Source organism: Thalassophryne amazonica, chromosome 10 (genome assembly GCF_902500255.1).
Source record: "Thalassophryne amazonica chromosome 10, fThaAma1.1, whole genome shotgun sequence".
NCBI classification, from domain to species: domain Eukaryota; kingdom Metazoa; phylum Chordata; class Actinopteri; order Batrachoidiformes; family Batrachoididae; genus Thalassophryne; species Thalassophryne amazonica.
The window spans coordinates 26,170,695-26,197,904 of record NC_047112.1 but is presented as its reverse complement, the minus strand read 5'-3'; the positions used below and the strand labels follow the sequence as shown (position 1 = coordinate 26,197,904).

The 27,210-nt window shown below is 40.6% G+C and overlaps 1 protein-coding gene across 1 annotated transcript in view; it reads right to left on the bottom strand.

Annotated features, from left to right (window-relative positions):
• Positions 1-8,096: 8,096 nt before the first annotated feature.
• The window catches only part of colgalt2 (collagen beta(1-O)galactosyltransferase 2), an 85,269-nt gene continuing 66,155 nt past the window's right edge, over positions 8,097-27,210 (bottom strand). Inside the window, exons 8-12 of the mRNA XM_034179604.1 lie at positions 17,949-18,055; positions 17,441-17,573; positions 15,837-15,964; positions 15,510-15,716; positions 8,097-9,173 (exon numbers count right to left, since the gene is read on the bottom strand). Of these exons, the coding sequence (XP_034035495.1) occupies positions 8,900-9,173; positions 15,510-15,716; positions 15,837-15,964; positions 17,441-17,573; positions 17,949-18,055 (849 nt within the window). The 3' untranslated portion in view covers positions 8,097-8,899. The remainder of the gene's footprint in view (positions 9,174-15,509; positions 15,717-15,836; positions 15,965-17,440; positions 17,574-17,948; positions 18,056-27,210) is intronic.

Genomic DNA, 27,210 nt, shown 5'->3' with positions numbered 1-27,210 from the left:
GGTGCATAATAAATGACTTAAATATTTGTGACACATGGCAAATAGTTGTATATAGCTTTGTTGTTTACTACATTTGTACATATGTTTTTGAAATGTACAATTTATAGTTACATTTTAAGTTATAAAAATGGTTCATTAAGCATTTTAGTGTTTTACAAACTTTTTTTACTCAGATTTTATGTTTTTGTGTGAATTTAGTTCAATTGTGTTTATACAGTATGCCAGAAGTGAAAAAACTGTAAAGTCACACAGATGAGGTTGTACTGTAAAAAAAAAAGAAAAAAAAAAGACACCAAACAAGGCAAAGTAAACACTTTTTAAAGGTAAATTATAAAAGTAAAACCAAAAGTAGTCAAAACCGGCCAATTATACCCTGGACCACAAGAGAGTTAAAAGGTCTACCTGTAGACGCTTAATGCAGTGGACATTGGCATTAACACATTTTAAATTCTTTTTGTTATTAAAAAAAGAGACCTCTATATTCCCGCAACCAGATTCCAGATAAGCGGTTGAAGATGAGTGAGTGAGTGATTGAGATCTCTATATTAAAATTTCTACAATTATCCTATTTAAATTCCAACTGAAACTACATTTTTGAAACATGATATTTAAATAATATGAAGGGTCAAAATAATAAGAGCAAAAAATATCATAAAAAACAGAGTTACTAATATTTGCTGTTTTTTTTTTCCATTATGTTTAAAAATTTTATTTCACTTGTGTTGTTCTTAAAATGAAGTATGGTCAGACCAAGTGTGCGCTGAACCACCAAAAACCTAAAAAGAGTGTTTATATCATTTATATAGCAAAGTATTCCGCTGTGTCAGGTTCAGGAGGTTCAGGAGCCGTGCACAGACAGGAATGTACATTCACACTCAGCATCCTCTTCATCATCATTCATGAAACGAAAATGAAGCTGGACTAACAGTGAAACTAAAATGTAAATAAAACAGAAATCATACAAATCTTTATGAACTCTGCTTTGTACTGTATTTTTTGCCTCATTATGTGCACATGTACACATTTTTCTACTACATTATCACATATTTGCAGACTATTCACATATCAGTATATGTGACGAACAAAAAGTACATCTTACAAAAAGTAATTGTGTCATTTTACGTCTAGCCAGTAGGTGGCAGAATAATCTCTTGTGGCATTTGCAGCATCGAGCAAAGAGGATGAAAGCACCATGTGAGGACCACATGAAAAAATAATCAGAATTCATCAAAAACTTCAAAACCAGATTGCTAATAACAATAAATAATAATAATAAAAAAATAATGTCTCTAATCCTTTGTTGCAAAACAGAGACTTGCTGTTCCTGACAAAATAAAATGAAAAATTGAGCATCTTACAAGCCCAGAATTGTAGGTTAAAAACAATTTTAATATTAATAATAAAAAAAACAAGTAGATTCCTAAATAATAATATGAACTAACGCACCACGCTCGTAGAGTGTAAAACCTCCGCCAATGCTAGTTTCCAATTCCACAAACTTTTACCTTGGAAAGAAATTTTCAAGGTCAAAATCCTGTTAGAAGTGGCTTTTCATAAGCTAAATTAGATGTGATCAAATGTCAGGAGTATGTATGTAGTTAATGCACTTGAATCAAATTTTTTTTAATTTTTTTCTTTCAACTTTTTCAGTTTCTGAATTCTTTTTCAGATCATTTTCACAGAACTTTGGTTATCGGCAAGACATCTGTATCAATTTGATTAGCTAGCGCTTAGCCTAGGTTCGTGTGTCATACATCACACTGACAAAGTGAGGAACCTTGGGGTAATTTTTAATCCTACGTTGTCCTTTGACCTCCACATTAGGGACATTACGAGGACTGCTTTCTTCCATCTAAGAAATATAGCGAAGATTTGTCCCATCCTGTCTATGGCTGATGCTGAGACTCTGATTCATGCTGTTATTTCTTCCAGATTAGACTATTGTAATGCTCTGTTTTCTGGTTTACCGCAGTCCAGCATCAGGGGTCTTCAACTGGTTCAAAATGCTGCTGCCAGAGTTCTGACACAAAGCAGAAGGTTTGACTACATTACGCCACATGGCATACACATGGTGTCCCTTCACTGGCTTCCGGTCTCTTTGAGATCGGATTTTAAAGTGTTGTTATTGGCCTACAAAATTGTTTACAGACTGGCACCCCCCTACCTGTCCGGCCTGGTTGAGCCCTATGTACCGGCTCGGGCCCTGCGTTCACAGGGTGCCTACTGTGCGTCCCTAGGTTGAATAAAAAGTCAGTGGGTTACAGAGCCTTTTCCCACCGCGCTCCAGCTCTGTGGAACGATCTGCCTGCACAGATCAGACAATCAGACTCTGTGGAGACTTTTAAGACTAGATTGAAGACACTTTTTTCCCCTGTTTTATCATTAGCATTTTATACAATTGTGTGTCTTCTTGTATTCCTTTTACTTATTGATGCTTTTAATTTTTTATTGTGTTTTACTCTTTATTTCATTTTATTCTGCCTTTTAAAATGATGTTTGTGAAGCACCTTGAGGCGACTTGTCATGATTTTGCGCTATATAAATGAATAAATTTCAAATTTGATTTGATTTATCTTTGCTATGCACAATTTGTCTTTGCTTTTTGGCACTTGGTTTCCAACTGACAACTGGAAGACAAACAGGCATAAAATTGGAACCTCCATCCAATTTTGGTGGTGTAGGTAAATCCATAACAGAAAAAATGAGAGTGATTGAGGCACTTTTGATTGAGATATAATGCAAAATGTTCATCAAATGGGCTTTTCAAAATTAAATTAAAATGTCCACAAAATCCACAATCCAGATCAAACGTTGACAGGTGATATTGAGTGCCAGTCTGCACCTCACTTTCAAATATGACAGTGATAGGGGCACGTTTGATTAAGATATAATGTAAAATATACATTAAATGGAGTTTTCAATGTTAAATTTAAATGGCCACAATATTGATAATCTGGATTAACCTTTGTCAGTTGATAAAGGATACCATCCTACATAATGCTATTAAATATGAAATAAATCTGATCTTTTTTTATAGTATTATGAATTTTTGAAAATTCATTCAATGTTAAAGGATAGGGATATTTCCAAAATTTTTCCTGATTTTGATCTTTGACCTTGAAGACTGAGTCAGATCTAACCTATCAGGATATGAATCATCTGTAAGAAAAAATTAATAATGATAAATGAAAAATTGTGGGTTCCAGGCTGTTAACAAACAAACAAACAAACAAACAAACAAACAAACAAACAAACAAACAAACAGGGGTGAAAACATAACCTCATTGGCAGACGTAATAATGCAACACCATCTTTAGTCTGGTCACCATCCAGCATCATAGAACATCTTGCTGACTGTTACTAATTCCCTGCTGGAATAAATAGAGTGGTCTGTGGGTGAAAGACAACAAAATATGTATGTGCACATTGCTGAGGTGAATGGAGAAGAAAAGCAACTACAGAAACTTTAAGAGTTAAAAATGTCTTTAACTGCATCAATGGTTAGAAAAAGACAGAAAAAAAAATCAAATATAATAACGACCTTAAGGTGCTTGAACCCAAATGAGTGATGTAATGTGCATGAAGACTGCAGATGCTGCACATTGTTCTGAGAACGATAAAGATGAGCGCACAATGTGGTGTGATTCAGCTGCTCTGTTTAAGATAAAATCTCTCCTGGTGCGTTTTGAGCTACAAAAATAACACGAGTCAATTTTTTAAATAAAACGGCTGAAGAGAAACAGGAGCAGTCAGGGGGAGGAGTTCACTCAAATATGGGCACAGTAGTGCACACCCTTCTGGAAGAACTGTAATGATGAATAACTGTCATTTATCCTGCTAAATTTGAATATTTTATGCCAATTCTTATGGTGATCTTGTTAAAGTTGTGTAGATAAGTGATTGTGTGTGGCATTTTTTTTTTCCATAGAGTTTCTAGAAAAAAAATAAATAAATAAAATTTTTATTTGGGACAATTCAGTAGTTGCCAGTAAAGTGGCTCCAATGTCCAGAGTGTCCCTGATGTCCAGAGTGTCCCTGATGTCCAGAGTGCCCCCGGGAAGACTCCCAGTACTCTTGCTGGTCAGCCTGCCTGTGCCTCTGAAAACCACTGGGTCTTGGTACTTGACTTTCCAGGTGTTCATGGGCGCTGGTCCACAACATCTACACCAGGATCTGCATTCCATAGCTATCACTTAGATGCACCTGAGAAAACAATTTAAAATAACTTAAAAAAAATAACTTTGCACAACAAGTATTTTATTCTCAGTATGTGTGTAATATTGTTAGAGCCTGTCATTACAAAAAAAAATAAAATAAATAATAATAATAAAACTAAAAAACCTGCAGATCAAACTTTTATCTATCACATCACAAAGTATTATACTTATTCCATCTCTGCACCACAGCTCCAGGTGACTGAGTGGAAAGTGTTCAACAATGGACAGTGTAGGCTCTCAGTTGTCCAGGTGGTTTCCATAGTGGAGAAGCTTGAATCTTCGACTGGACTGGGTTGCTTGACGCGAGGACGTTTCGCTTCAAATCGCAGAAGCTTCCTCAGCTAAAATTCTTGCTCTGGTAGTCTGACTTCTGTCTTGACTCTTCTAGAGAAGAACAAACAGAAGCCACAAAAGCTGGAGTTTTAAACCTAACCAGCCCCTCCTACTGAAAGGGAGACTGCTATAGGCAAGTGACTAAACAATTGCTTTACTTAGCACCTATTGTGCTCTAGTTAGCACCCTCCTAATGACAGGGCAGCTGTCCCTCCTAACGATGGGACTGATGCCTCTCCTGACGGCTCTCCTGATGACGTGAATGACTCATTACCATGAACAAAAGACTGAAACTGCTTTGACCTGAATACGCCATTGTTAACAGGGGACAAAGCGGGTCTCAGACCCCCTCCCCGGTTAAGGCTTGGTTTCAACTGTTTCACATGCACAATGCCTCCTTCATTTCTCTTTCTTTTGTGAACAAGATCAAGGACCATCAGCTGGAGGCAGATAAAACCATGGTGTCATTTGATGTCACATCATTGTTCACCTGCATCCCCACAGCTGAGGCCGTCTCAGCTGTGAGGCAGAAGTTGCTGGAGGATGCGTCTCTACTTGAAAGGACCAAACTCACACCAGACCACATCTGCCAACTCTTGGAGATCTGTCTTAACACCACGTATTTCCTGTTTAAGGGGAATTATTACAGGCAGATCCATGGTTGTGTGATGGGGTCTCCAGTATCCCCCATTGTGGCCAATCTGTACATGGAGCTAGTGGAGAAGAGAGCCTTGGCGTTGTTCATGGGTATCTCTCCCAGTCACTGGTTCAGATATGTTGATGACACATGGGTTAAAATCAAGCAACAGGAAGTTGAGGACTTTACAGAGCACATCAACTCGGTGGACTCCAATATCAAGCTCACACGTGAGGATGCCAGAAACAACCATTTAGCCTTTTTGGACTGTGATGTCACAATTGGAGAGAACAGGCAGTTCCAGACAGGGGTTTACAGAAAACCCACTCACATTGACCAATATCTGCTCTTTGCCCGAAACCACCCCCTTGAACACAAGCTCGGGGTGATCAGGACTCTTCAACACAGGGCCCTACAGGTGCCCACAACTACAGAGGAAAGGGCTAAAGAACAACAACTTGACCGGAAAGCCCACACAATATGTGGGTACCCACGTTGGTCCCTGGACAAAGTGCAGAAGTCCCAAAGAACAAAGAAACCAGACAGACAGGAAACGGAGACAAGAAGAAGAGGAGTGTCTCTCCCGTATTTAGCAGGAGTAGGAGAAAAACTACAGAGGATCTTCAGACAGCACAAAATCCCATTTTACTTAACACCTTGAGACAGAAATTAGTTCACCCTAAGGACAGAATCCCTAGTTACAAACAGAGCAATGTAGTGTAGTCTATCAGATGTCAGGAAAACTGTAACGACTACATAGGTGAGACTAAGCAGCCGTTACACAAAAGGCTATACCAGCACCGCAGAGAGGGCACCAGTGGACCTCACTCTGCAGTTCATCTTCACCTTAAAGACACTAACCACACATTTGAGGACAAGGAAGTTAAAATCTTAGCCAGAGAGAAGAAATGGTTTGAAAGAGGAGTGAAGAAGGCATTGTATGTGAAACAGTTGAAACCCAGCCTTAACCGGGGAGGGGGTCTGAGACACCCTTTGTCCCCAGTTTACAATGGGGTACTCAGGTCAAAGCAGTTTCAGTCTTTTGTTCATGGTAATGAGTCATTCACGTCATCAGGAGACTCGTCAGGAGAGGCGTCAGTTCCATCATTAGGAGGGACAGCTACCCTGTCATTAGGAGGGTGCTAACTAGAACACAATAGGTGCTAATTAAAGCTATTGTTTAGTCACTAGCCTATAGCAGTCTGCCTCTCGGTAGGAGAGGCTGGTTAGGTTTAAAACTCCAACTTTTGTGGCTTCTGTTTGTTCTTCTCTACAAGAGTCAAGACAGAAGTCAGACTACCAGAGCAAGAATTTTAGCTGAGAAAGCTTCTGCGATTTGAAGTGAAACGTCACGTCAAGCAACCCAGTCCAGTCGAAGATTCAAGCTTCACTACTATTCAACAATGGACAAGTACTTCACACATTTAGGAAAAAAGGAAACCATGAATTATTAAAAGATTCACACATATCTTTTCAATGCTTTTGTCTGAAAGATAAAACCCAAAAGATTGTTGTAGAAATTGTGATATAACTGATTCCAACTTCTTTTCAAGACATAATAAGCCATCGACACCATAATTCTTGAAGGCCCAATAAATCTGCCTGTTACATATCTGTTCATCTGAAAAACTCAAAAACCACCCCTAGCATGACTGTTATTTTTTTCCATGCAACATGTAAAATTACCTGAAGATATGCAGTGACACTTTTCTCAGCAAAATTGTAATTCTAAGTACTTACTTACTTACTTACTATAAATCCCATTGCTGAAAATGGAGACCCAAACTCATGCTAATGTTAGAGCATTGCATTACGATATGATACGATACACTTTACTGTCCCCAAGGGGAAATTTGTCTTGGACTTCATGTGCTCTGCAAACGTTTCTGTCTCAAAAAAAAATCAATAAATACAACAACAAACATTACACTGCTTGCATGCCTATGGAAAATTCATCAGCATATTGTATGTTACCTATAATAGAATATATCATTAAAACAGCATAATAAAATAGCATAAATAAAATAGCATAAACAGCATAATAAAATAGATAAAAAACAGATTAAAACAGATAAGTTAAAATACACACCTTACTTGTACATATGCGCATACACACAGGCAGACCTGTACACACACACACACACACACACACACACATAAACACGTGTGTGTGCGTCTCCCGGACAAGCCCTGCAGCATTCAGGAGTCTAATTGAAGTGGGAACAAAAGAGTTCTTGTATCTGTTCAATTTGCACTTGGGGACTCTGTATCATCTACCAGATGGTAAAAATCTACTCAAAAAATGTCTCTGGATGAACTCAATTCAGTTATGTGCAGGATTTCCATCTAATAAATATATGTAGCTCCAACTCAAAACACATCCATGTAAGACAATGTAATTGAATTTACATATATTAAATAATTTCATCCATCTTAGGCTGTAAAATAAAATGTGGATAAAGTGAATCACTGTGTGTGTGTATATATATAGTAATAGTAACACGAAATCTCTGGACTTTGTTTTATTATTACAACTGTAAAGCTTTATTGCAAAAATTCAAAACCAAACAGTTTTTAAAATCAGTTTTTATTGACTTCTCATTGCACACCTGCAGTACCTTCATAGTCTACCTGGGGTCCACTTGTTGTACTTTCATGGACCACCGGGAGGCCACAGCCCACTCTTTGGGAATAAATGTTGTATTGCATTTAATGATGAACAGAACGAGAGGAAAATTGTGAGCCGAACCGCCCTCCTTCCTTGAGCAAAAAAAAAAAAAAAAAAAAAAATGCACAAAAACCTAAGTATTTTTACCATTAATGCATGTCGATGACCCTCCTCAGGAAATACCGGTCACGGACCACATCCAAGAATCAAAAGATAAACAGAACAGAACTCACAGAAGTATAGAAGCTATTTTAATAATTCAGTCCAACATCACAACTGCAAGATAAAAGTCAGCCCTGGCTACTCTGAGACATCAGTGAAGAAATAAACCAGTTATCCCACAATGCATTGCACATGTCAGCTCTGAAATGGTGGAAACTGCACATCATACATGGCCAGGCCACACGCTGAAGCACCAACCAGCAGGTCCAGCCTGCTGTGAGAGTGACAGCACGTCTGTGCTGAGGAACATCTACTACCTGCTTCAGGGTGACACAAGACATCCGCCTCCTTCATCTACACTCAACTTGCACGCACACCACCTCACATGCACACCGAAGAGCTGTTTTCACATACAACTACAACTGTCGGATTCTTGCCAGAACAAAAAACCCACATCTGTGCGTTTTAAATAATGTAATTATTCTGTTTAAGTAACAAGAAAATTGATTTGTGAGAATGTTTCCTTTCCCTGCGTTAATGATACAGTAGGCATTTTTCTCAGGCTGTCAGCGTCTCCGTGTGTGTGTGTGTGTGTGTGTGTGTGTGTGTGTGTGTGTGTGTGTGTGTGTGTCTGCATCTGCAGAACACATAAATAAAGGGCTGGTCAAAGGCCTGCTGGCTGTCCTCTGGGATTGTCCACTTCCTCGCGGTGTCCCTCGCATTCTGCTCCAACTGTAATCCAGGCCGGCAAGCCAGGGTTTAGAGTAGCCACGTGCACGTGAGAGTACATGCACTGGACCTTGGTCTGTTTTTCAAGTGTTCATATTTTTAATAAAGTTTGTGTACACACGACTTTCTTGGATCTCTCTCTCTTTCAGTCTATCAGAGTTCATCTCTCAAGGCTCGAGCGGCTGGCGGCGGCGACTCTCCAGTGACGCTGTTCTGCGCCACGGGGCGGATGCTCCCTTGCTGCGCAGTCTTGCGTGCGTGCTGCCGGTCCCAGTCTGTGGCCACGGTGTCGTCGTCCCAGATGGTGGAGGTTTCTGTGTCACTGATGTAGCCCGGCTCGCCGGTGTAGTGGGTGGGATAGATGAGCAGCGGCTCCACCGAGAAAGCCTTCAAGTCCCGGAGGTCAAAGTGAGACATGTAGTCAACACTGCAGAGGGGATGATGGGGAGAGGAAAAAAAAAAAAGATGGATGAGAATCTGTGTCTACAGTGTGGAAAATTACGAAGGGCAACGGAATCCTCATCTATCAGAAGGAAACACATGGATCCAAATTCATTTTCTTGCAGGTCCTACAAATATTAGCATCTCACACTGTGATGTCAGTAGTGTGCAGTTATAACCAAAACAATCCCAAATGTATAAATACATTAAACCAAAGAAAATGCAAAAGATATAAGACAGAGTGCACTAACTAACCCCAGGGTTGCCGTGTTGTTTGGTCAACAGCACAGCTGGTTGTTTTTATGGATAAATACAGCATCAGAACACAAAAGACACACTTCAGTGAATATCTCCTAATTTATTGACCAAAGTGATCAAGACAGCAACACAAAGCCAACTGACTGCCATCGTACAAGTATTACCGCTGAAGTCGTAAATCACACCTGGGAATAGGGTCACATTCTAAGTGCATTCCGGTTTCCACACAACACCGCAAGTCAGAAAATAAGCAGGATGCCTCCAAGACTTTGGAGTACAGCTTGCTACCAAAATACGTAATGCACCAAAGAGACCTCATAGTGCAGAAGAAGTGTTTTCATTTACTGCTTGGTTTGTCGTGCAGTGTAGTCAGTCGCTGTAAGCAACATCTCGCAGGTTATAGTGGAGCAGATAATGGAAAAATCATGCATTTAGTGGTACGAGCACCAAATTTGACATTATGATTTTCATGATACTTAGCATATCTGGTCGATTGGCCACTTTAAAATTAAAGATCGTGGCCAGTGTCCACAATGGCCACCAAAATGGCCTATCAAAAAATCTTCCTTTTTTTGGTATAGAAATGTTCCTGTTTGACAGTTAAAATGATACTGATGCCAACTTCCATCTAGCTCAATTTTATTTGCTATTTATGGTATTATGTTTTATTTTTCTTATGTGCCAAATAGTTTTGTTTTTTGGATGATCTTATGTTATTAATGGTTTCTACCAGGCACATGTCTTAAAATGTTCATCTCTCTACACTCCTGCATGTAAGAGTACTAAAAAGTTTTAAGTGTTGAATATATTGTGTTGGATTTTTAATACCTGCAGTCAACACTGACAAATGGTAATTTATGCCACTAAGAGTGTCATATTGTTGTTGGAACATGATAAATTAAATCCAGCATCCCTGAAAACCTACACTTTGACACCAAGATTGCACAAATCAAATAAGTAATGACATTTTGTGGGGAAAAAATATATATATTTTAGGGTCAATTTGGTGGCACCAATTAGGTGCCATCTTGTATTCCACTCATACAGTAAAACAGATCAGCATTTCAATACAAAAAGTTATTTATTCGGAAGGTCATTCTGGTGGCCATCTTGAAAAATGGCCACCATCTCAAATGGTCAAGTGGCCATTCAGCCATATTTGGTACGTACGTACCATCTTGGGAATTATCATGGCAGATTTGGTGCTTGTGTCAGTATTTGGATGATTTTGCTATAAAATTGGTGTCATTTGCTTGGAACACACTACTCCAGAATTCTCAAACTGATTCCAGAAAGGGGCAAGAGGGTGCAGGTTTCCTGTGGAACCATCCACTCCACCAGGTGATTTTACTAATTAACATTACTTTGAACAGATGGAATCAGTTAATCAGTAAAATCATCTGGTGGAGTGAGTGGTTGCACAGGAAAATGACAGAAATAAATAAATAAAAAATCCCAGTAAAAACTACAGCTTTCACTGCTGTGGATGATGGGAGCAGCCATCTTGGATTGTGAACTCGGGGTTTGGTGGCTTTGAATGACGTGACCAGTTGGAATTCCGACTTCAGAAGGCATTGCTCAAGCATGACTGGGAAATTCTGCCTTCAGAGTACAGCTGGAACACACCATTACCAACAGGGGGCGCTCAGGGCAGCATATCTTCTTCTTTTACTTAAAATTTGATAGTTGACTCTAACGTTGTTTATTAAAAGTATATTCTCAAAATGCCTTATATAAGTTCTGTTGTGTTATTTTTCTTTGAAACACTCATTCTCAGAGAGCGCCTGAACTGGTCCATGCTTGTGTAGCTCACATGCACTCTACTTTAAACTTTTTATTCATGCTCCATTTGAGACTGGCCCTTTAATCTATTTCTGACGCTTATTGTTTATTTGGCTTTTCTGGGTCCTGATAGTCTGGCCTCATTAAACTGCGAGCTCCAGCTCAGGGCTCAGTGAGGAGCAGTGGTGCATGCTGGGAAGCACGCTGGTGTCCATGTGATGTGATATTACAGCAAAATTTGGAGTGTCAAAATCAGAGTCAGTAATTTCATAGTTGATATTCAAGTCATAGAGTGTTTTTTCTTTTTTCAGATTTTTTACCGTTTGTAATGTAATTGATCTCTTTTAAGGTGTAAATTTAACACTGCCCAGGTGTTCATTGATTATTGAGAAAAGGAATTCTTCTGACATATGCTAAATACTGGTAGAATGAGGGCGCTAATGGCTCATAACCACAAGGTCATATGTTCAAACCCAACCGGAGGACTTAGTCGGTGGTGTTCCACAATGTCCAAATAATTCAAACAGTGTTAAAGTTCTGTGTGTAGTAAAAGAAAGTTAACACTGTTAAACTCTTTATATTGTAACACATATGAAAAAGTAGGCATAACTTGGAATAGAAACTTTTTAATGACCTCTCCTGGCCCACATGCAGTACCTTTAACCCCACCAGGGGGCAGTGGCTGACATTTTGGGACCCACTGCACTACATGCGAACAGCTCAAAACCACATCTTCATGTCGTCATGAAAGCTAATGTCATACTGTGTAAAAGCACAACACTGTGAGGTGTCATCAGCGGGACGCAGAGCCACGGGGCGGGAATGAGTGTCCGTGTGGGTCTGCCATGTCAGTGAGGACAGAGGTCACTGTGGAGGTCAACTCCCTGGTGACCCATTGGCTGTTTAATAACAGTTTTCAGCTTACCTTTTTGAGGACGCAGTTGTAACACAACTTTTCTGACATAACCTGAAGCACTTAAAAGCAGCACACACACGTTTCTCCATCTCCAACCACATTCCTGCTGGGAACATGCTTTTTTGAACGCACTCTCGGGGTAAAGCACTGATACGCTGCACCGTCAACACACATCTCACACATTGCAGCACCCATCTCGGCCCTGCCCCCCCGTGCTCGGACTCTATCAATGGGAATCCTGTCCCCGTCTCTGACCAGCAGGAAGAGCCATGCTGGCCCACATTCCTCAAAGAGAGAGGGAGAGGAGGAAGGGGGTGGAGACATGGGTGACACCGAGAGGAGTGGGTGCGTGAAAGTAAAGGTCTGTTGAGAGGAGTGATGGAAGGGACAACATGAAAAGAGTGAAAAAGCGCTGTGTGCACGAGGGAATAATGGACTGCACAGAAAGGCGGAGGGCAGGGCAGAAGGAGGCAAAGTGGACACCTGGAAAGGAGTGGTGTTGGGGGAGGTGGGGTGTGCAGAAATGTCAAAGGAGGAAAGAAAGAGAAAAGCAGGTATTATGTGTCCAACGTGAGGTACTGTACCCACTGAACCACGAGAACAATCCCTGCCCTGTGTGGGAAAGTACAGAAGACGGAAGGGGGGATATGGAGGAGAGCAAGAAAGGCACTCACAGAGGGAGCAAAAGAAGGAAGGAGGGTCTTCCACCGTGCACTATGCATAGGAAAGACAAATAGGAAGCAAACAGGTTTTAGGTTGTGGTCTGCTGCCAGAACACAAGGGAGACACTGTCCACAGTCAAAAAATAGACACAAACAGGACATGATGTGCTTGTGTCTGTGCTTAAATAATTAGTTTTTCTGCATCAGTACACTTTAGTGTAAAAATCTGTGTTTGTGTGTGTGGAAATTTTCGGTGTAAAACCTCCACAGCTCTGACTGAGGATTTGCTGATGTAACAGTGCCGTGCACTTGCTGCTCCCCGTTTGTCTTCTTAAGTAATAATTGCCTGTCTGTTCCTGCACCAGACTGTCTGAAACAGACTGATGCTAGTCTCACAGTGTGGTGAGAACAGCTGCATGGTTTCTCTCAAAACATCACTTAATGCTCCCCTGTGCTGGATTCAGGGGAGGTTGCAGAAATATATGCATTCTTTTACCTGCAACAACAAATCAGTGGCAGTGCGCCCCCTCATGGAGGCTGCCATGTTGCACCACCATGTTGATACGGTAGCCCAGAAGGGACATGCTTACTGTGCCTTTTAGTATCGCAGCTGGAAGACTGAAGAAACAAGTAATCAGTGGTTGTCTGTTGGTTGCTCGTGCAGATTAACAAGTTTGAGAACCCTCATTTTTGTGAAATTTAGGATCATACATATTGCTTGTCACAGGGGAGCGTGAATCCCAGTCGCCAAAGAAGCAAAACCGTGAAGGGAAACAAAATCGTGACTGGCGATAGCATAATGCAATCTGCAATCTCACCACTATATCTAGATCTAAATCTTGCTGTAAGTTTACACTAGAGAGGAATTTAACACTTTAACGTTCTCACATTTTTCAGTAGAATGTAGTCGATGTCAACATGCTGTACCACATGGTTGAGCTGAAGGTTAAAGGGTTAATACGCATTTTACTGCAGAAATGCATCCTTCGCCTCAACCATTTTAAGTGCAACCCATAGTCCAGTGTGTGTGTGTGTGTGTGTAATATCACAATTGTATACATGTGCACGAGGTATTGGTATAAGTGCTCTGTTTCACAGTGCTGATGAAAGTGAAAACATTTGGAAGAGATCTGCTTAGATCCACACCCAATAATAATGTTTTTGTCTTGGTCCATGGCAAACCCTTCCACCAACTTTCATGAAAATTGTTCCACAGGACTTTGAGTAACGCTGTTAACGAACTAACTAAACAACCAAAACACAAGGGTAAAAACATAACCTCCTTAACAGAGGTTATGATCATTAAATCTGGAGTGCCAGGAAGCATATTGAAATTGAGACGACTGTTAGAATTCTGATGGGGACCAAAGTAATTTTGTTCGTTAGTGTGAGATTCCCAAAATATTAATCTGAACATGATTAAAATGCGTCCGTACTGAAGCAAAGTCAGAATTATTGGCACGTGCCAAAAATTTGAAAGCCAGGACGCCAACGGGGTGACGTCACAGGTCACGTGGGGGGTTTCACCGCTAGCTGTGATCCATGAAGAAGGCAAGATGGAGGAGAGAGAGTAGAAGTGGAAGAAAGCGACGAAGACCAGGGATATACACAGAAAGTGTGAAGAAAGACGTCATTTGGAGCGAGAGAAAAAGAGAAGATCAATGACGGTGAGAGATCGTTGGGAGCAACTGCGACAGAAGAATGGCGATCAAACTCACAAGGATTTTGCAGCACTGCTTTCAGACAGATGAGTTGGCTGGTGACTGGTGTCTGACAGTGTACAGTTATGGTTATTATCTGAGTCTGTTATTATCTTATTATCTGAATTATTAAGTGCGTCTGTGCAGACCCACTTCCGGCTTGAATTTGTCTGCAGGGTTTGACATTCGCTGGGGCGAAATACGCTATGGATTTCCCTCAAATTATGTATGTTCCTACGAATTAAAAAATTCCCAAAAAATTTTAATGGGTTCTAAATATGATGTAGTTTATATATATTAAACTTCAGACTATATTTTATCTATTGAAGATTGCCGGTATTCTAGCTTTAATGATCAATTAACAGTTCATCATTGATGATTTAGTGTAGGATAAGGGTAGCAGTGGATAAGTGCATGGCTTCTTCATAGTCCTGTTCAGACAGAAAATTGCATAAACTGTCAGTTTCCCATGGATATGGGGCTCTGATGGACAGATGAAATCACATTTTCACTTGCAACGCAGACGCGTGTATAAATTCTGGCCCAATCTGAACTGGCAGGAAGGATCTAAAGAGAAAGGTCACATCCAAAAACTTTGAATCATCCAGAATCGTCTGCACAGGATCATCTGTCCTCATCACTGATGTGCAGCAGCAGGAGGAGGAAGAAAAGATTTCGATCCCACTCCATATTAAGAAATCATCGTCCAGAATCGTCCACACTGACGATCCCTCCCAAAAATGGTCAAATCAAAATTGATTATTATACAGCAGTCTAAATTTTTGGGGTCCACAAACTGACCACAAGTAAAGCCGAAATGCGACTTACGCAAATGTGAGTTAACGCAGCTTACCCGTACCAGGTGTCTAACATGCATTAATGTTGAGTTGTCATGCTTACAAGAACACACACATGTCCATGTACACACAAATACACAAATGTCTGCATTGTCATGTGTCCCTCAAACTACAGTACATCCATAAGTGCAGCAAGGAAAAACTAACTTGGGGTGTTTGTTGAACATGACAGGCAGGAACTCATCCACTGGCAGCATCTTTGAGAAGGGCTGGGCATCCAGTAATTTCCTGGCTCCTTGCTGCGACAGCGCATAGCCGAGTGTCCAGTACGAGTAGTCGGCCACCACCAGGTTGTTCACACCATCCACCGACTGCTCCGGCTGCTGAACCTGCATACGCTTACGCCCGACATAGCTGCAGCAAAGACAGTGTGAAGCAATTCTTCCTTTAGAAAATAACTGACAAAAACAACTTTCATGATGAGGGATAGCCTTGTTTAACAGTTAACATGTGTGCAGTAGCGTTTGTTCTTACATGAGGTCCCAGTCCAGCTGGGCTTTGTCGATGTCATCCATTATGGTCTGAAGCCGTCGTTTAAACCTGGGTTCAAACCTCACGTCATCCTCTAAAACGAGAACCTTCTGGAGGCCATGCTCCATCACCTGAGAAGCACAAATCACCCACCTTAACATTTAAAACAGACAAAGGCTTTCACAATTTTTAGATTTGCTTGCTCTTCACATAATGTCCGAGAACATGACAGTCAAAATTTATTGCAAACCCAGTTTCAGTTCAGTTCAACTTATTTTATTTGTTAGTGGCAAATCACAGCAGCGCTGCCTCAAGGCTCTTCACATGAGTAAGGTCTAACCTGACCTTTCCTACATATATTTTATTTTTAAATGTTTAAAATAAACTAAATTGAATCAAATCAAATCCATGTTATTCATAGGGCTGTTTTTCCTTGTTTGTAATAATGCTCATTAATATTCTTGAAAATATCAAGATCTGTCCTGACGGACTAGTAGCTCCTGCTGAATCTCATGAAGACAGGCAGGTGTTCTGGCCCTCATCAATATTGGAATGTTCCCCGATTTGACCCAGAGAAAAAAAGGACAAGGTTGCCACCCTCTGACCTCACACTAGAGGGTTGTGAGTTGACTATATCCAAAACATCTGGGATATGTGACAATTTAGTGTCAAGTTATTGCACGTCAAAGTTCGGGAACACGCACAAACGGACAGACTGTCACAGGCACACATGGACGGACAGATGGATGGATCCAGAGAGCCCATTTCCATCGCATGCCTACAGAACAAAGTCAGTGTGATCATTGTAATTCAGGTCAGGTCTCATGCTGCATAGTGCTGCATCCACCACACCACAGAGCTTCATTGAGTCATAGTTGGCAGCTACCTTGGCAGACAATCGGTCCTTCTCCACATTTCAAAAGAAGCCATCTATCGACCACAGCCAGGTGAAACATGGGCATCAACTTGGCCTTCTCCAGCTGCTCAGTCTTTAACGCTGAGACCCCTGTATTCTGGATCAAGCCCAGAGAAATGGGCTACATGGCCAAAATGTTATAGGTGACATTCCCTCACAATTCCCTCACGTTTGACACAAAGTCATTCCAGCAGTATCCAAGGATCCTCCAAAGAGAGCTAGTACCAAAGACATCTCGTCATCAAAGCCTCACAACCATACAGGATGACAGGAAGCATCGGGATGCAAAAGACTTAGACCTCCATTCTCCTGCAAAGGTATTGGCATCACCAAACACCTCTCTAGCACCCTTATGACTCCAGAAGGTCTTCCCAGTCATCATTAGATCTCAGAAGCCAAAGACTCACAGATATGGATGTCATTGCTGAGAGGTTTTCACTTTCTTCGCATACAGATATATTTCTGATACCTGAGTCGAGGAACTTTGAAGTTTCCTCATGATTCAGGACAAACTGAATGCATCATTTACATGAGCTCAAAATCTGATCAAATGTAAGTTTGCCCACACAAGTTAAGTCACAATAGATATTATGACATGGCTAGTCTTGTATGCCTGACCGAAACAAATTTATTATGTTTTTCAAACACAAATCTCGAGACCTGTACTATGTGTGAGGTGTCTTTGGTCTACCTGTGTCCATATGGAGTGATGGCTAAGGAAGCAACCGATCTCTCCCCTGGTCAGGATTCGACCAGAATAAGGGTCTTTATAGCCCGGCATCATCTCTATTCCCAGTGCCTGCAACTGTGACTTGTTCAGAGCCCTGTGACATAAGAAAACATCTGTGAGGAGAGGAGGTGATTTTATGGACTCACACTTATTATCCAGTTACTTGTCAATGAGGACGGCTGGGCTGCAATTAATTACATAAAATTAAAGTGAAATAAAAGCAGGGGAAGTAAGCGTAGCATACTGACACAAATACTCGCTGTTGAGACATAGCGTCAGAAAAACGCTGCTATAGACAGAAGGCTGAACATCATCCAAGGAAACATTCAGAGACTCGATCGCAGCAACTGTTTTGTACCAAACAATCTGGTGCAGAATGAACTCATCGTCAGTCAACTTGATTACTGCGTGAGAGGAAATTTTGCAGGATAAAATATCATTTATGGAGTGAAGTCAATTTGTGACCTACTTTCCATCCACTGCGTCTGCCAGTGTGACCTGTAGACCCAATGAGGAAAAAGTTTTCATCATCCTGGTTCTCCTGTCCAGGCGCCGCTTCAGATTGATGAGGAAGATCTGATCATTGAAACACAAAAATAATAAAAAGGTCCATACAACACAAAACATTTTATATTCATCCATTTTGTTATTTCTGTTGTTCTTTGGCTTTCACTTTGCAAAAATGCACAAAAATGCAATAGGTGTTATATTCTAAATGTACAGTAGTGTTCAGAATAATAGTAGTGCTATGTGACTAAAAAGATTAATCCAGGTTTTGAGTATATTTCTTATGGAAAACATGGGAAACAAGGTACCAGTAGATTCAGTAGATTCTCACAAATCCAACAAGACCAAGCATTCATGATATGCACACTCTTAAGGCTATGAAATTGGGCTATTAGTAAAAAAAAGTAGAAAAGGGGGTGTTCACAATAATAGTAGCATCTGCTGTTGACACTACAAACTCAAAACTATTATGTTCAAACTGCTTTTTTAGCAATCCTGTGAATCACTAAACTAGTATTTAGTTGTATAACCACAGTTTGTCATGATTTCTTCACGTCTGCGAGGCATTAATTTTGTTGGTTTGGAACCAAGATTTTGCTCTTTTACTAGTGTGCTTGGGGTCATTATCTTGTTGAAACACCCATTTCAAGGGCTTGTCCTCTTCAGTATAAGGCAACATGACCTCTTCAAGTATTTTGACATATCCAAACTGATCCATGATACCTGGATATGATACCCATGATACCATGATATATAGGCCCAACACCATAGTAGGAGAAACATGCCCATATCATGATGCTTGCACCACCATGCTTCACTGTCTTCACTGTGAACTGTGGCTTGAATTCAGAGTTTGGGGGTCGTCTCACAAACTGTCTGCGGCCCTTGGACCCAAAAAGAACAATTTTACTCTCATCAGTCCACAAAATATTCCTCCATTTCTCTTTAGGCCAGTTGATGTGTTCTTTGGCAAATTGTAACCTCTTCTGCACGTCTTATTTAACAGAGGGACTTTGCGGGGGATTCTTGTAAATAAATTAGCTTCACACAGGTGTCTTCTAACTGTCACAGCACTTACAGGTAACTCCAGACTGTCTGTGATCATCCTGGAGCTGATCAATGGGTGAGCCTTTGCCATTCTGGTTATTCTTCTATCTATTTTGATGGTTGTTTTCCATTTTCTTCCATGCATCTCTGTTTTTTTGTCCATTTTAAAGCATTGTAGATGAACAGCCTATAATTTTTTGCACCTGCGTATAAGTTTTCCCCTCTCCAATCAACTTTTTAATCAAACTACGCTGTTCTTCTGAACAATGTCTTGAACGTCCCATTTTCCTCAGGCTTTCAAAGAGAAAAACATGTTCAACAGGTGCTGGCGTCATCCTTAAATAGGGGACGCCTGATTCACACCTGTTTGGTCCACAAAATTGACGAACTCACTGACTGAATGCCACACTACTATTATTGTGAACACCCCCTTTTCTACTTTTTTTTTTTTACTAATAGCCCAATTTCATATGATGCATATGTGCATATCATGAATGCTTGGTCTTGTTGGATTTGTGAGAATCTACTGAATCTACTGGTACCTTGTTTCCCATGTAACAATAAGAAATATACTCAAAACCTGGATTAATCTTTTTAGTCACATAGCACTACTATTATTCTGAACACTACTGTACATATCAGTGAAGTGCAAAAGTTTTCAACTTGGCTACATACGTCGTTGCAGTCTTGTATTACCTATTATATCCTTTATGTGAACCAGTACATTTGTGCATGCGTATGAGACAGAGCAAGAGAAAGACCGACCAATAGATATTTGTAGGCACCTGGTGATGATATCTTCAGGAAGTAGGGAGTCAAAAGTCTCCCTCACTAAGATATTACCATTTACTCAAGACAGAGACAACAGACAGGACATTGAAAAATGCCTTGGTGTGAGCCTCATAGTATGCTCATTGACAGGGGTGATATCTCACACCATCACAAGAAGCCAGTCACCCACAGCAACTGCCCATCAATCAACATGCTAGTCACCGGAGTGACCAGACCAAAACGTAGATACACACACCCACCGAGATCTGGCCACTTGCAGGTTTGCATAGAATGCTGCCACTACAATACAGCGCTTTGTCTGCCCCCTCAACAGCAGTGGCAGGTGGTCATGGTTGCTGTGAGAAAAGTTGAGTCGACCGGTTAAAGCTGAAGAGGAAAAGGCCATAGAGGATTTGGTCACAGAGGACTATGGAGAGGACAAGGTGAGATGGAGAGGGATGATCACTTGTGGTGATCCCGAACAGGCCACATGGTGGCTCAGTGGTTAGCATCCTTGCCTCACAGCAACAAGGTCTGGGGTTCAATTCCTCCCATTCCCAATTCTATTCTGTGGGAAGTTTGCATGTTCCTTCCAAACTAATAATAAACTAGAGCACCGTGCTTGTAGAGCTCAAACCTCCACAAAGACTATATTCCAATTGTGTATTTTAACTTGGGAAAAAAAAAAAAAAAAAAACAAGGTCAAAGTCCTATTAGAAGGGGCTTTTCACAAGTAAAATTAGATGTGGACTCCTGGACTCCTAATTACTTGACTCTTGCTTGCCTCTACTGGTGGTTGGCTCTCACTGTGGTATTGTATCACTTCCTGTTCTGGAGCACAGCGGTGTTTTACTGTATCTGTTAGCTGTTTAATCTGCGTAGTTAGATTGATCTAGTTAACTAGATAACGATGTTTCACCGTGTAATCTTCACGTGACTTAACTAAAGCACTCACTCTGCTGAATCACCTCTAAATTATTTACACATTATTCACTTTGTGTGTTTTTAGGAATCCGCTAGCTTAGCGCAGCTACTAGCTCTTAGCCGGTTTAGCATGGTGGCTTCTCCTGTCTCTCCCGCACTTTTCTGCTCTGGGTGTGAAATGTTCAGTTTTTCCTCGGCCTCCTTTAGCAGTAACGGTACTTGTAATAGGTGTAGCTTATTCGTAGCTTTGGAGGCCAGGCTGGGTGAATTGGAGATTCAGCTCCGCACCTTGGAAAATCCTACAGCTAGCCAGGCCCCTGTAGTTGGTGCGGACCAAGGTAGCTTAGCCGCCGTTAGCTGTCCCCCAGCAGATCCCGAGCAGCTATGAAAGCAGGCCGGCTGGGTGACTGTGAGAAGGAAGCGTAGTCCTAAACAGAAGCCCCCTGTACACCACCAACCCATTCACATCTCTAACCGTTTTTCCCCACTCGGCGACACACCTGCCGAGGATCAAACTTTGGTTATTGGCGACTCTGTTTTGAGAAATGTGAAGGTAGCGACACCAGCAACCATAGTCAATTGTCTTCCGGGGGCCAGAGCAGGCGACATTGAAGGAAATTTGAAACTGCTGGCTAAGGCTAAGCGTATATATTTGGTAAGATTGTAATTCACGTCAGCAGTAATGACACCCGGTTACGCCAGTCGGAGGTCACTAAAATTAACATTGAATCAGTGTGTAACTTTGCAAAAACAATGTCGGACTCTGTACTTTTCTCTGGGCCCCTCCCCAATCGGCCCGGGAGTGACAGGTTTAGCCGCATGTTCTCCTTGAATTGCTGGCTGTGTGAGTGGTGTCAAAAAAATGAGGTGGGCTTCATAGATAATTGGCAAAGCTTCTGGGGAAAACCTGGTCTTGTTAGGACAGACGGCATCCATCCCACTTTGGATGGAGCAGCTCTCATCTCTAGAAATCTGGCCAATTTTATTAAACCCTCCAAACCGTGACTATCCAGGGTTGGGACCAGGAAGCAGAGTTGTAGTCTTACACACCTCTCTGCAGCTTCTCTCCCCCTGCCATCCACCCAATACCCCATCTCCATAGAGACGGTGCCTGCTCCCAGACTACCAACAACCAGTAAAAATCTATTTAAGCATAAAAATTCAAAAAGAAAAAATAATATAGCACCTTCAACTGCACCACAGACTAAAACAGTTAAATGTGGTTTATTAAACATGAGGTCTCTCTCTTCTAAGTCCCTGTTAGTAAATGATATAATAATTAATCAACATATTGATTTATTCTGCCTTACAGAAACCTGGTTACAGCAGGATGAATATGTTAGTTTAAATGAGTCAACACCCCCGAGTCACACTAACTATCAGAATGCTCGTAGCACGGGCCGAGGGGGAGGATTAGCAGCAATCTTCCACTCCAGCTTATTAATTAATCAAAAACCCTGACAGAACAGTCTTGTCCATCCAAATTGGAAGTCCCAAAAAACAGTTTTATTTGTTGTTATCTATCGTCCACCTGGTCGTTACTGTGAGTTTCTCTGTGAATTTTCAGACCTTTTGTCTGACTTAGTGCTTAGCTCAGATAAGATAATTATAGTGGGCGATTTTAACATCCACATAGATGCCGAGAATGACAGCCTCAACACTGCATTTAATCTATCATTAGACTCAAATGGCTTTGCTCAAAATGTAAATGAGTCCACCCACCACTTTAACCATAGTTTAGATCTTGTTCTGACTTATGGTATGGAAACTGAAGACTTAACAGTATTCCCTGAAAACCCCCTTCTGTCTGACCATTATTTAATAACATTTACCTTTACTTTAATGGACTACCCAGCAGTGGGGAATAAGTTTCATTATAGTAGAAGTCTTTCGGAAAGCACTGTAACTAGGTTTAAGGACATGATTCCTTCTTTGTTATGTTCTCCAATACCATATACCAACACAGTGCAGAGTAGCTACCTAAACTCTGTGAGTGACATAGCTTATCTCGTCAATAGTTTTACATCCTCATTGAGCACAACTTTGGATGCTGTAGCTCCTCTGAGAAAGAGAGCCTTAAATCAGAAGTGCCTGACTCCGTGGTATAACTCACAAACTCGCAGCTTAAAGCAGATAACCCATAAGTTAAAATTTTAACTATTAGAGAAAAAATTACTCATAACCATCCCAAAGACATACTGTTATTTTTGGCTGCTATCAGTAATGCTGGTATTTGGTTAGACTCTTTCTCTCCGATTGTTCTGTCTGAGTTATTTTCATTAGTTACTTCATCCAAACCATCAACATGTTTATTAGACCCCATTCCTACCAGCCTGCTCAAGGACGCCCTACCATTAATTAATGCTTCGATCTTAAATATGATCAATCTATCTTTATTAGTTGGCTATGTACCACAGGCTTTTAAGGTGCCAGTAATTAAACCATTACTTAAAAAGCCGTCACTTGACCCAGCTATCTTAGCTAATTATAGGCCAATCTCCAACCTTCCTTTTCTCTCAAAAATTCTTGAAAGGGTAGTTGTAAAACAGCTAACTGATCATCTGCAGAGGAATGGTCTATTTGAAGAGTTTCAGTCAGGTTTTAGAATTCATCATAGTACAGAAACAGCATTAGTGAAGGTTACAAATGATCTTCTTATGGCCTCAGACAGTGGACTCATCTCTGTGCTTGTCCTGTTAGACCTCAGTGCTGCTTTTGATACTGTTGACCATAAAATTTTATTACAGAGATTAGAGCATGCCATAGGTATTAAAGGCACTGCGCTGCGGTGGTTTGAATCATATTTATCTAATAGATTACAATTTGTTCATGTAAATGGGGAGTCTTCTTCACAGACTAAGGTTAATTATGGAGTTCCACAAGGTTCTGTGCTAGGACCAATTTTATTCACTTTATACAGTACATGCTTCCCTTAGGCAGTATTATTAGAAAACATTGCTTAAATTTTCATTGTTACGCAGATGATACCCAGCTTTATCTATCCATGAAGCCAGAGGACACACACCAATTAGTTAAACTGCAGGACTGTCTTACAGACAAAGACATGGATGACCTCTAATTTCCTACTTTTAAATTCAGATAAAACTGAAGTTATTGTACTTGGCCCCACAAATCTTATAAACATGGTGTCTAACCAGATCCTTAGTCTGGATGGCATTACCCTGACCTCTAGTAATACTGTGAGAAATCTTGGAGTCATTTTTGATCAGGATATGTCCTTCAATGCACATATTAAGCAAATATGTAAGACTGCTTTTTTGCATTTGCGCAATATCTCTAAAATTAGAAAGGTCTTGTCTCAGAGTGATGCTGAAAAACTAATTCATGCATTTATTTCCTCTAGGCTGGACTATTGTAATTCATTATTATCAGGATGTCCTAAAAGTTCCCTGAAAAGCCTTCAGTTAATTCAAAATGCTGCAGCTAGAGTACTGACAGGAACTAGAAGGAGAGAGCATATTTCACCCATATTGGCCTCTCTTCATTGGCTTCCTGTTAATTCCAGAATAGAATTTAAAATTCTTCTTCTTACTTATAAGGTTTTGAATAATCAGGTCCCATCTTATATTAGGGACCTCATAGTACCATATCACCCCAATAGAGCGCTTCGCTCTCAGACTGCATGCTTACTTGTAGTTCCTAGGGTTTGTAAGAGTAGAATGGGAGGCAGAGCCTTCAGCTTTCAGGCTCCTCTCCTGTGGAACCAGCTCCCAATTCAGATCAGGCAGACAGACACCCTCTCTACTTTTAAGATTAAGCTTAAAACTTTCCTTTTTGCTAAAGCTTATAGTTAGGGCTGGATCAGGTGACCCTGAACCATCCCTTAGTTATGCTGCTATAGACTTAGACTGCTGGGGGGTTCCCATGATGCACCCAGTGTTTCTTTTTATTCACCTCTTTTTGCTCTGTATGCACCACTCTGCTTTTAATCATTAGTGATTGATCTCTGCTGTCTTCCACAGCATGTCTTTTTCCTGATTCTCTCCCCTCAGCCCCAACCAGTCCCAGCAGAAGACTGCCCCTCCCCGAGCCTGGTTCTGCTGGAGGTTTCTTCCTGTTAAAAGGGAGTTTTTCCTTCCCACTGTTGCCAAGTGCTTGCTCACAGGGGGTCGTTTTGACCGTTGGGGGTTTTCTGTAATTATTGTATGGCTTTTGCCTTACAATATAAAGCGCCTTGGGGCAACTGTTTGTTGTGATTTGGCGCTATATAAATAAAACTGATTTGATTTGATGTGATTAAATGTGATATATTTTTTTTGTGGTGTCGTCAGGGTTTTTCCCCAACCTTTTCAGTTTGTTTTTCATAATTTTCACAGATCATTGGTTAATTTGTCATTGTTTTTGCCACTTGGTTTCCGACTGTTAACTGGAAGATCAACAAACAGGCAGAAAATTGGAACTTCCATCCAATTTAGGTAAATCCATAACAGAAAAATGAGAGTGACTGAGGCACTTTTGATAGCGATATAATGCAAAATGTTCGCCAAATCGGTTTTTCAATATTAAATTCAAATGGCCACAAAATCCACAGTCCAGATCAGATCCGCATCAAACTTTGTCAGGTGATGGTGTGTACCAGTCTGCACCTCACTTTCAAATATGGGAGTGATAGGGGCACGTTTGATTAAGATATAATGTAAAATATACATTAAATGAGGTTTTCAGTGTTAAATTTAAATGGCCATGAAATCTTTAATCTGGATCATATCCAGATCAAACTTTGTCAGGTGATAAAGGATACCATCCTACTATGAAAGGAAATTAATATGAAAGGAATTTGATCTTTTTTGACAGAGTTATAGAATTTTTGAAAATTCATTCAATTTTAAAGGATAGGGATTTTTCCAGTGTTCAAGATTCTTCCTGACCTATGGCCTTGAAAACTGAATCAGTTCTTGCCTATCAGGATATGAGTCCTCTGTAAAAAAAAAAAAAAAAAAAAAAATCATAATGACATATATACTGTGGGCTCCAAGCAAGGATGAAAACATAACCTCCTCCAACTTTGTTGGTGGAGGTAATAAATAAAATTAAATAAGACAAGGAAAAAGTGACTTTCTAGTCAGGAAAATACGCTATTTTGTGAATGAATTAAAAATATTTACATCTATATTATTAACAACATTATAGGCTCATATGCAGGCATGCACATAACTGGTACTCATGGTGCTTGTGCATGCTAATAATAAATGATGCACACCAGAAAACACAAGGGAAGCACTTCATAAGAGGAAAGCAATGGCTGATTGTAGGAAAAGTGTTTCCCTCTGCTGTGCATCAATGATGTTTCGCACACACGAGCACCATGAGTACCAGTTATATGCACCCCTGCTCATATGAATACATGTATCACAAACCAATCAAGTTATATTTAATTTTTTTTTTTAATGATGAATGAATCTTAGTTATGTTCACTGAGATTCACTGGTTTAAGGCAAATGGTTTCTACACACATCTTCAAGTGATAAAGTCATGACCTGTTTCCAGTGTCAGGTGAGTGATTATCAATCAATCAATCAATCAATTTTTTTTATATAGCGCCAAATCACAACAAACAGTTGCCCCAAGGCGCTTTATATTGTAAGGCAAGGCCATACAATAATTATGTAAAACCCCAACGGTCAAAACGACCCCCTGTGAGCAAGCACTTGGCTACAGTGGGAAGGAAAAACTCCCTTTTAACAGGAAGAAACCTCCAGCAGAACCAGGCTCAGGGAGGGGCAGTCTTCTGCTGGGACTGGTTGGGGCTGAGGGAGAGAACCAGGAAAAAGACATGCTGTGGAGGGGAGCAGAGATCGATCACTAATGATTAAATGCAGAGTGGTGCATACAGAGCAAAAAGAGAAAGAAACAGTGCATCATGGGAACCCCCCAGCAGTCTACGTCTATAGCAGCATAACTAAGGGATGGTTCAGGGTCACCTGATCCAGCCCTAACTATAAGCTTTAGCAAAAAGGAAAGTTTTAAGCCTAATCTTAAAAGTAGAGAGGGTGTCTGTCTCCCTGATCTGAATTGGGAGCTGGTTCCACAGGAGAGGAGCCTGAAAGCTGAAGGCTCTGCCTCCCATTCTACTCTTACAAACCCTAGGAACTACAAGTAAGCCTGCAGTCTGAGAGCGAAGCGCTCTATTGGGGTGATATGGTACTACGAGGTCCCTAAGATAAGATGGGACCTGATTATTCAAAACCTTATAAGTAAGAAGAAGAATTTTAAATTCTATTCTAGAATTAACAGGAAGCCAATGAAGAGAGGCCAATATGGGTGAGATATGCTCTCTCCTTCCAGTCCCCGTCAGTACTCTAGCTGCAGCATTTTGAATTAACTGAAGGCTTTTTAGGGAACTTTTAGGACAACCTGATAATAATGAATTACAATAGTCCAGCCTAGAGGAAATAAATGCATAAATTAGTTTTTCAGCATCACTCTGAGACAAGACCTTTCTAATTTTAGAGATATTGCGT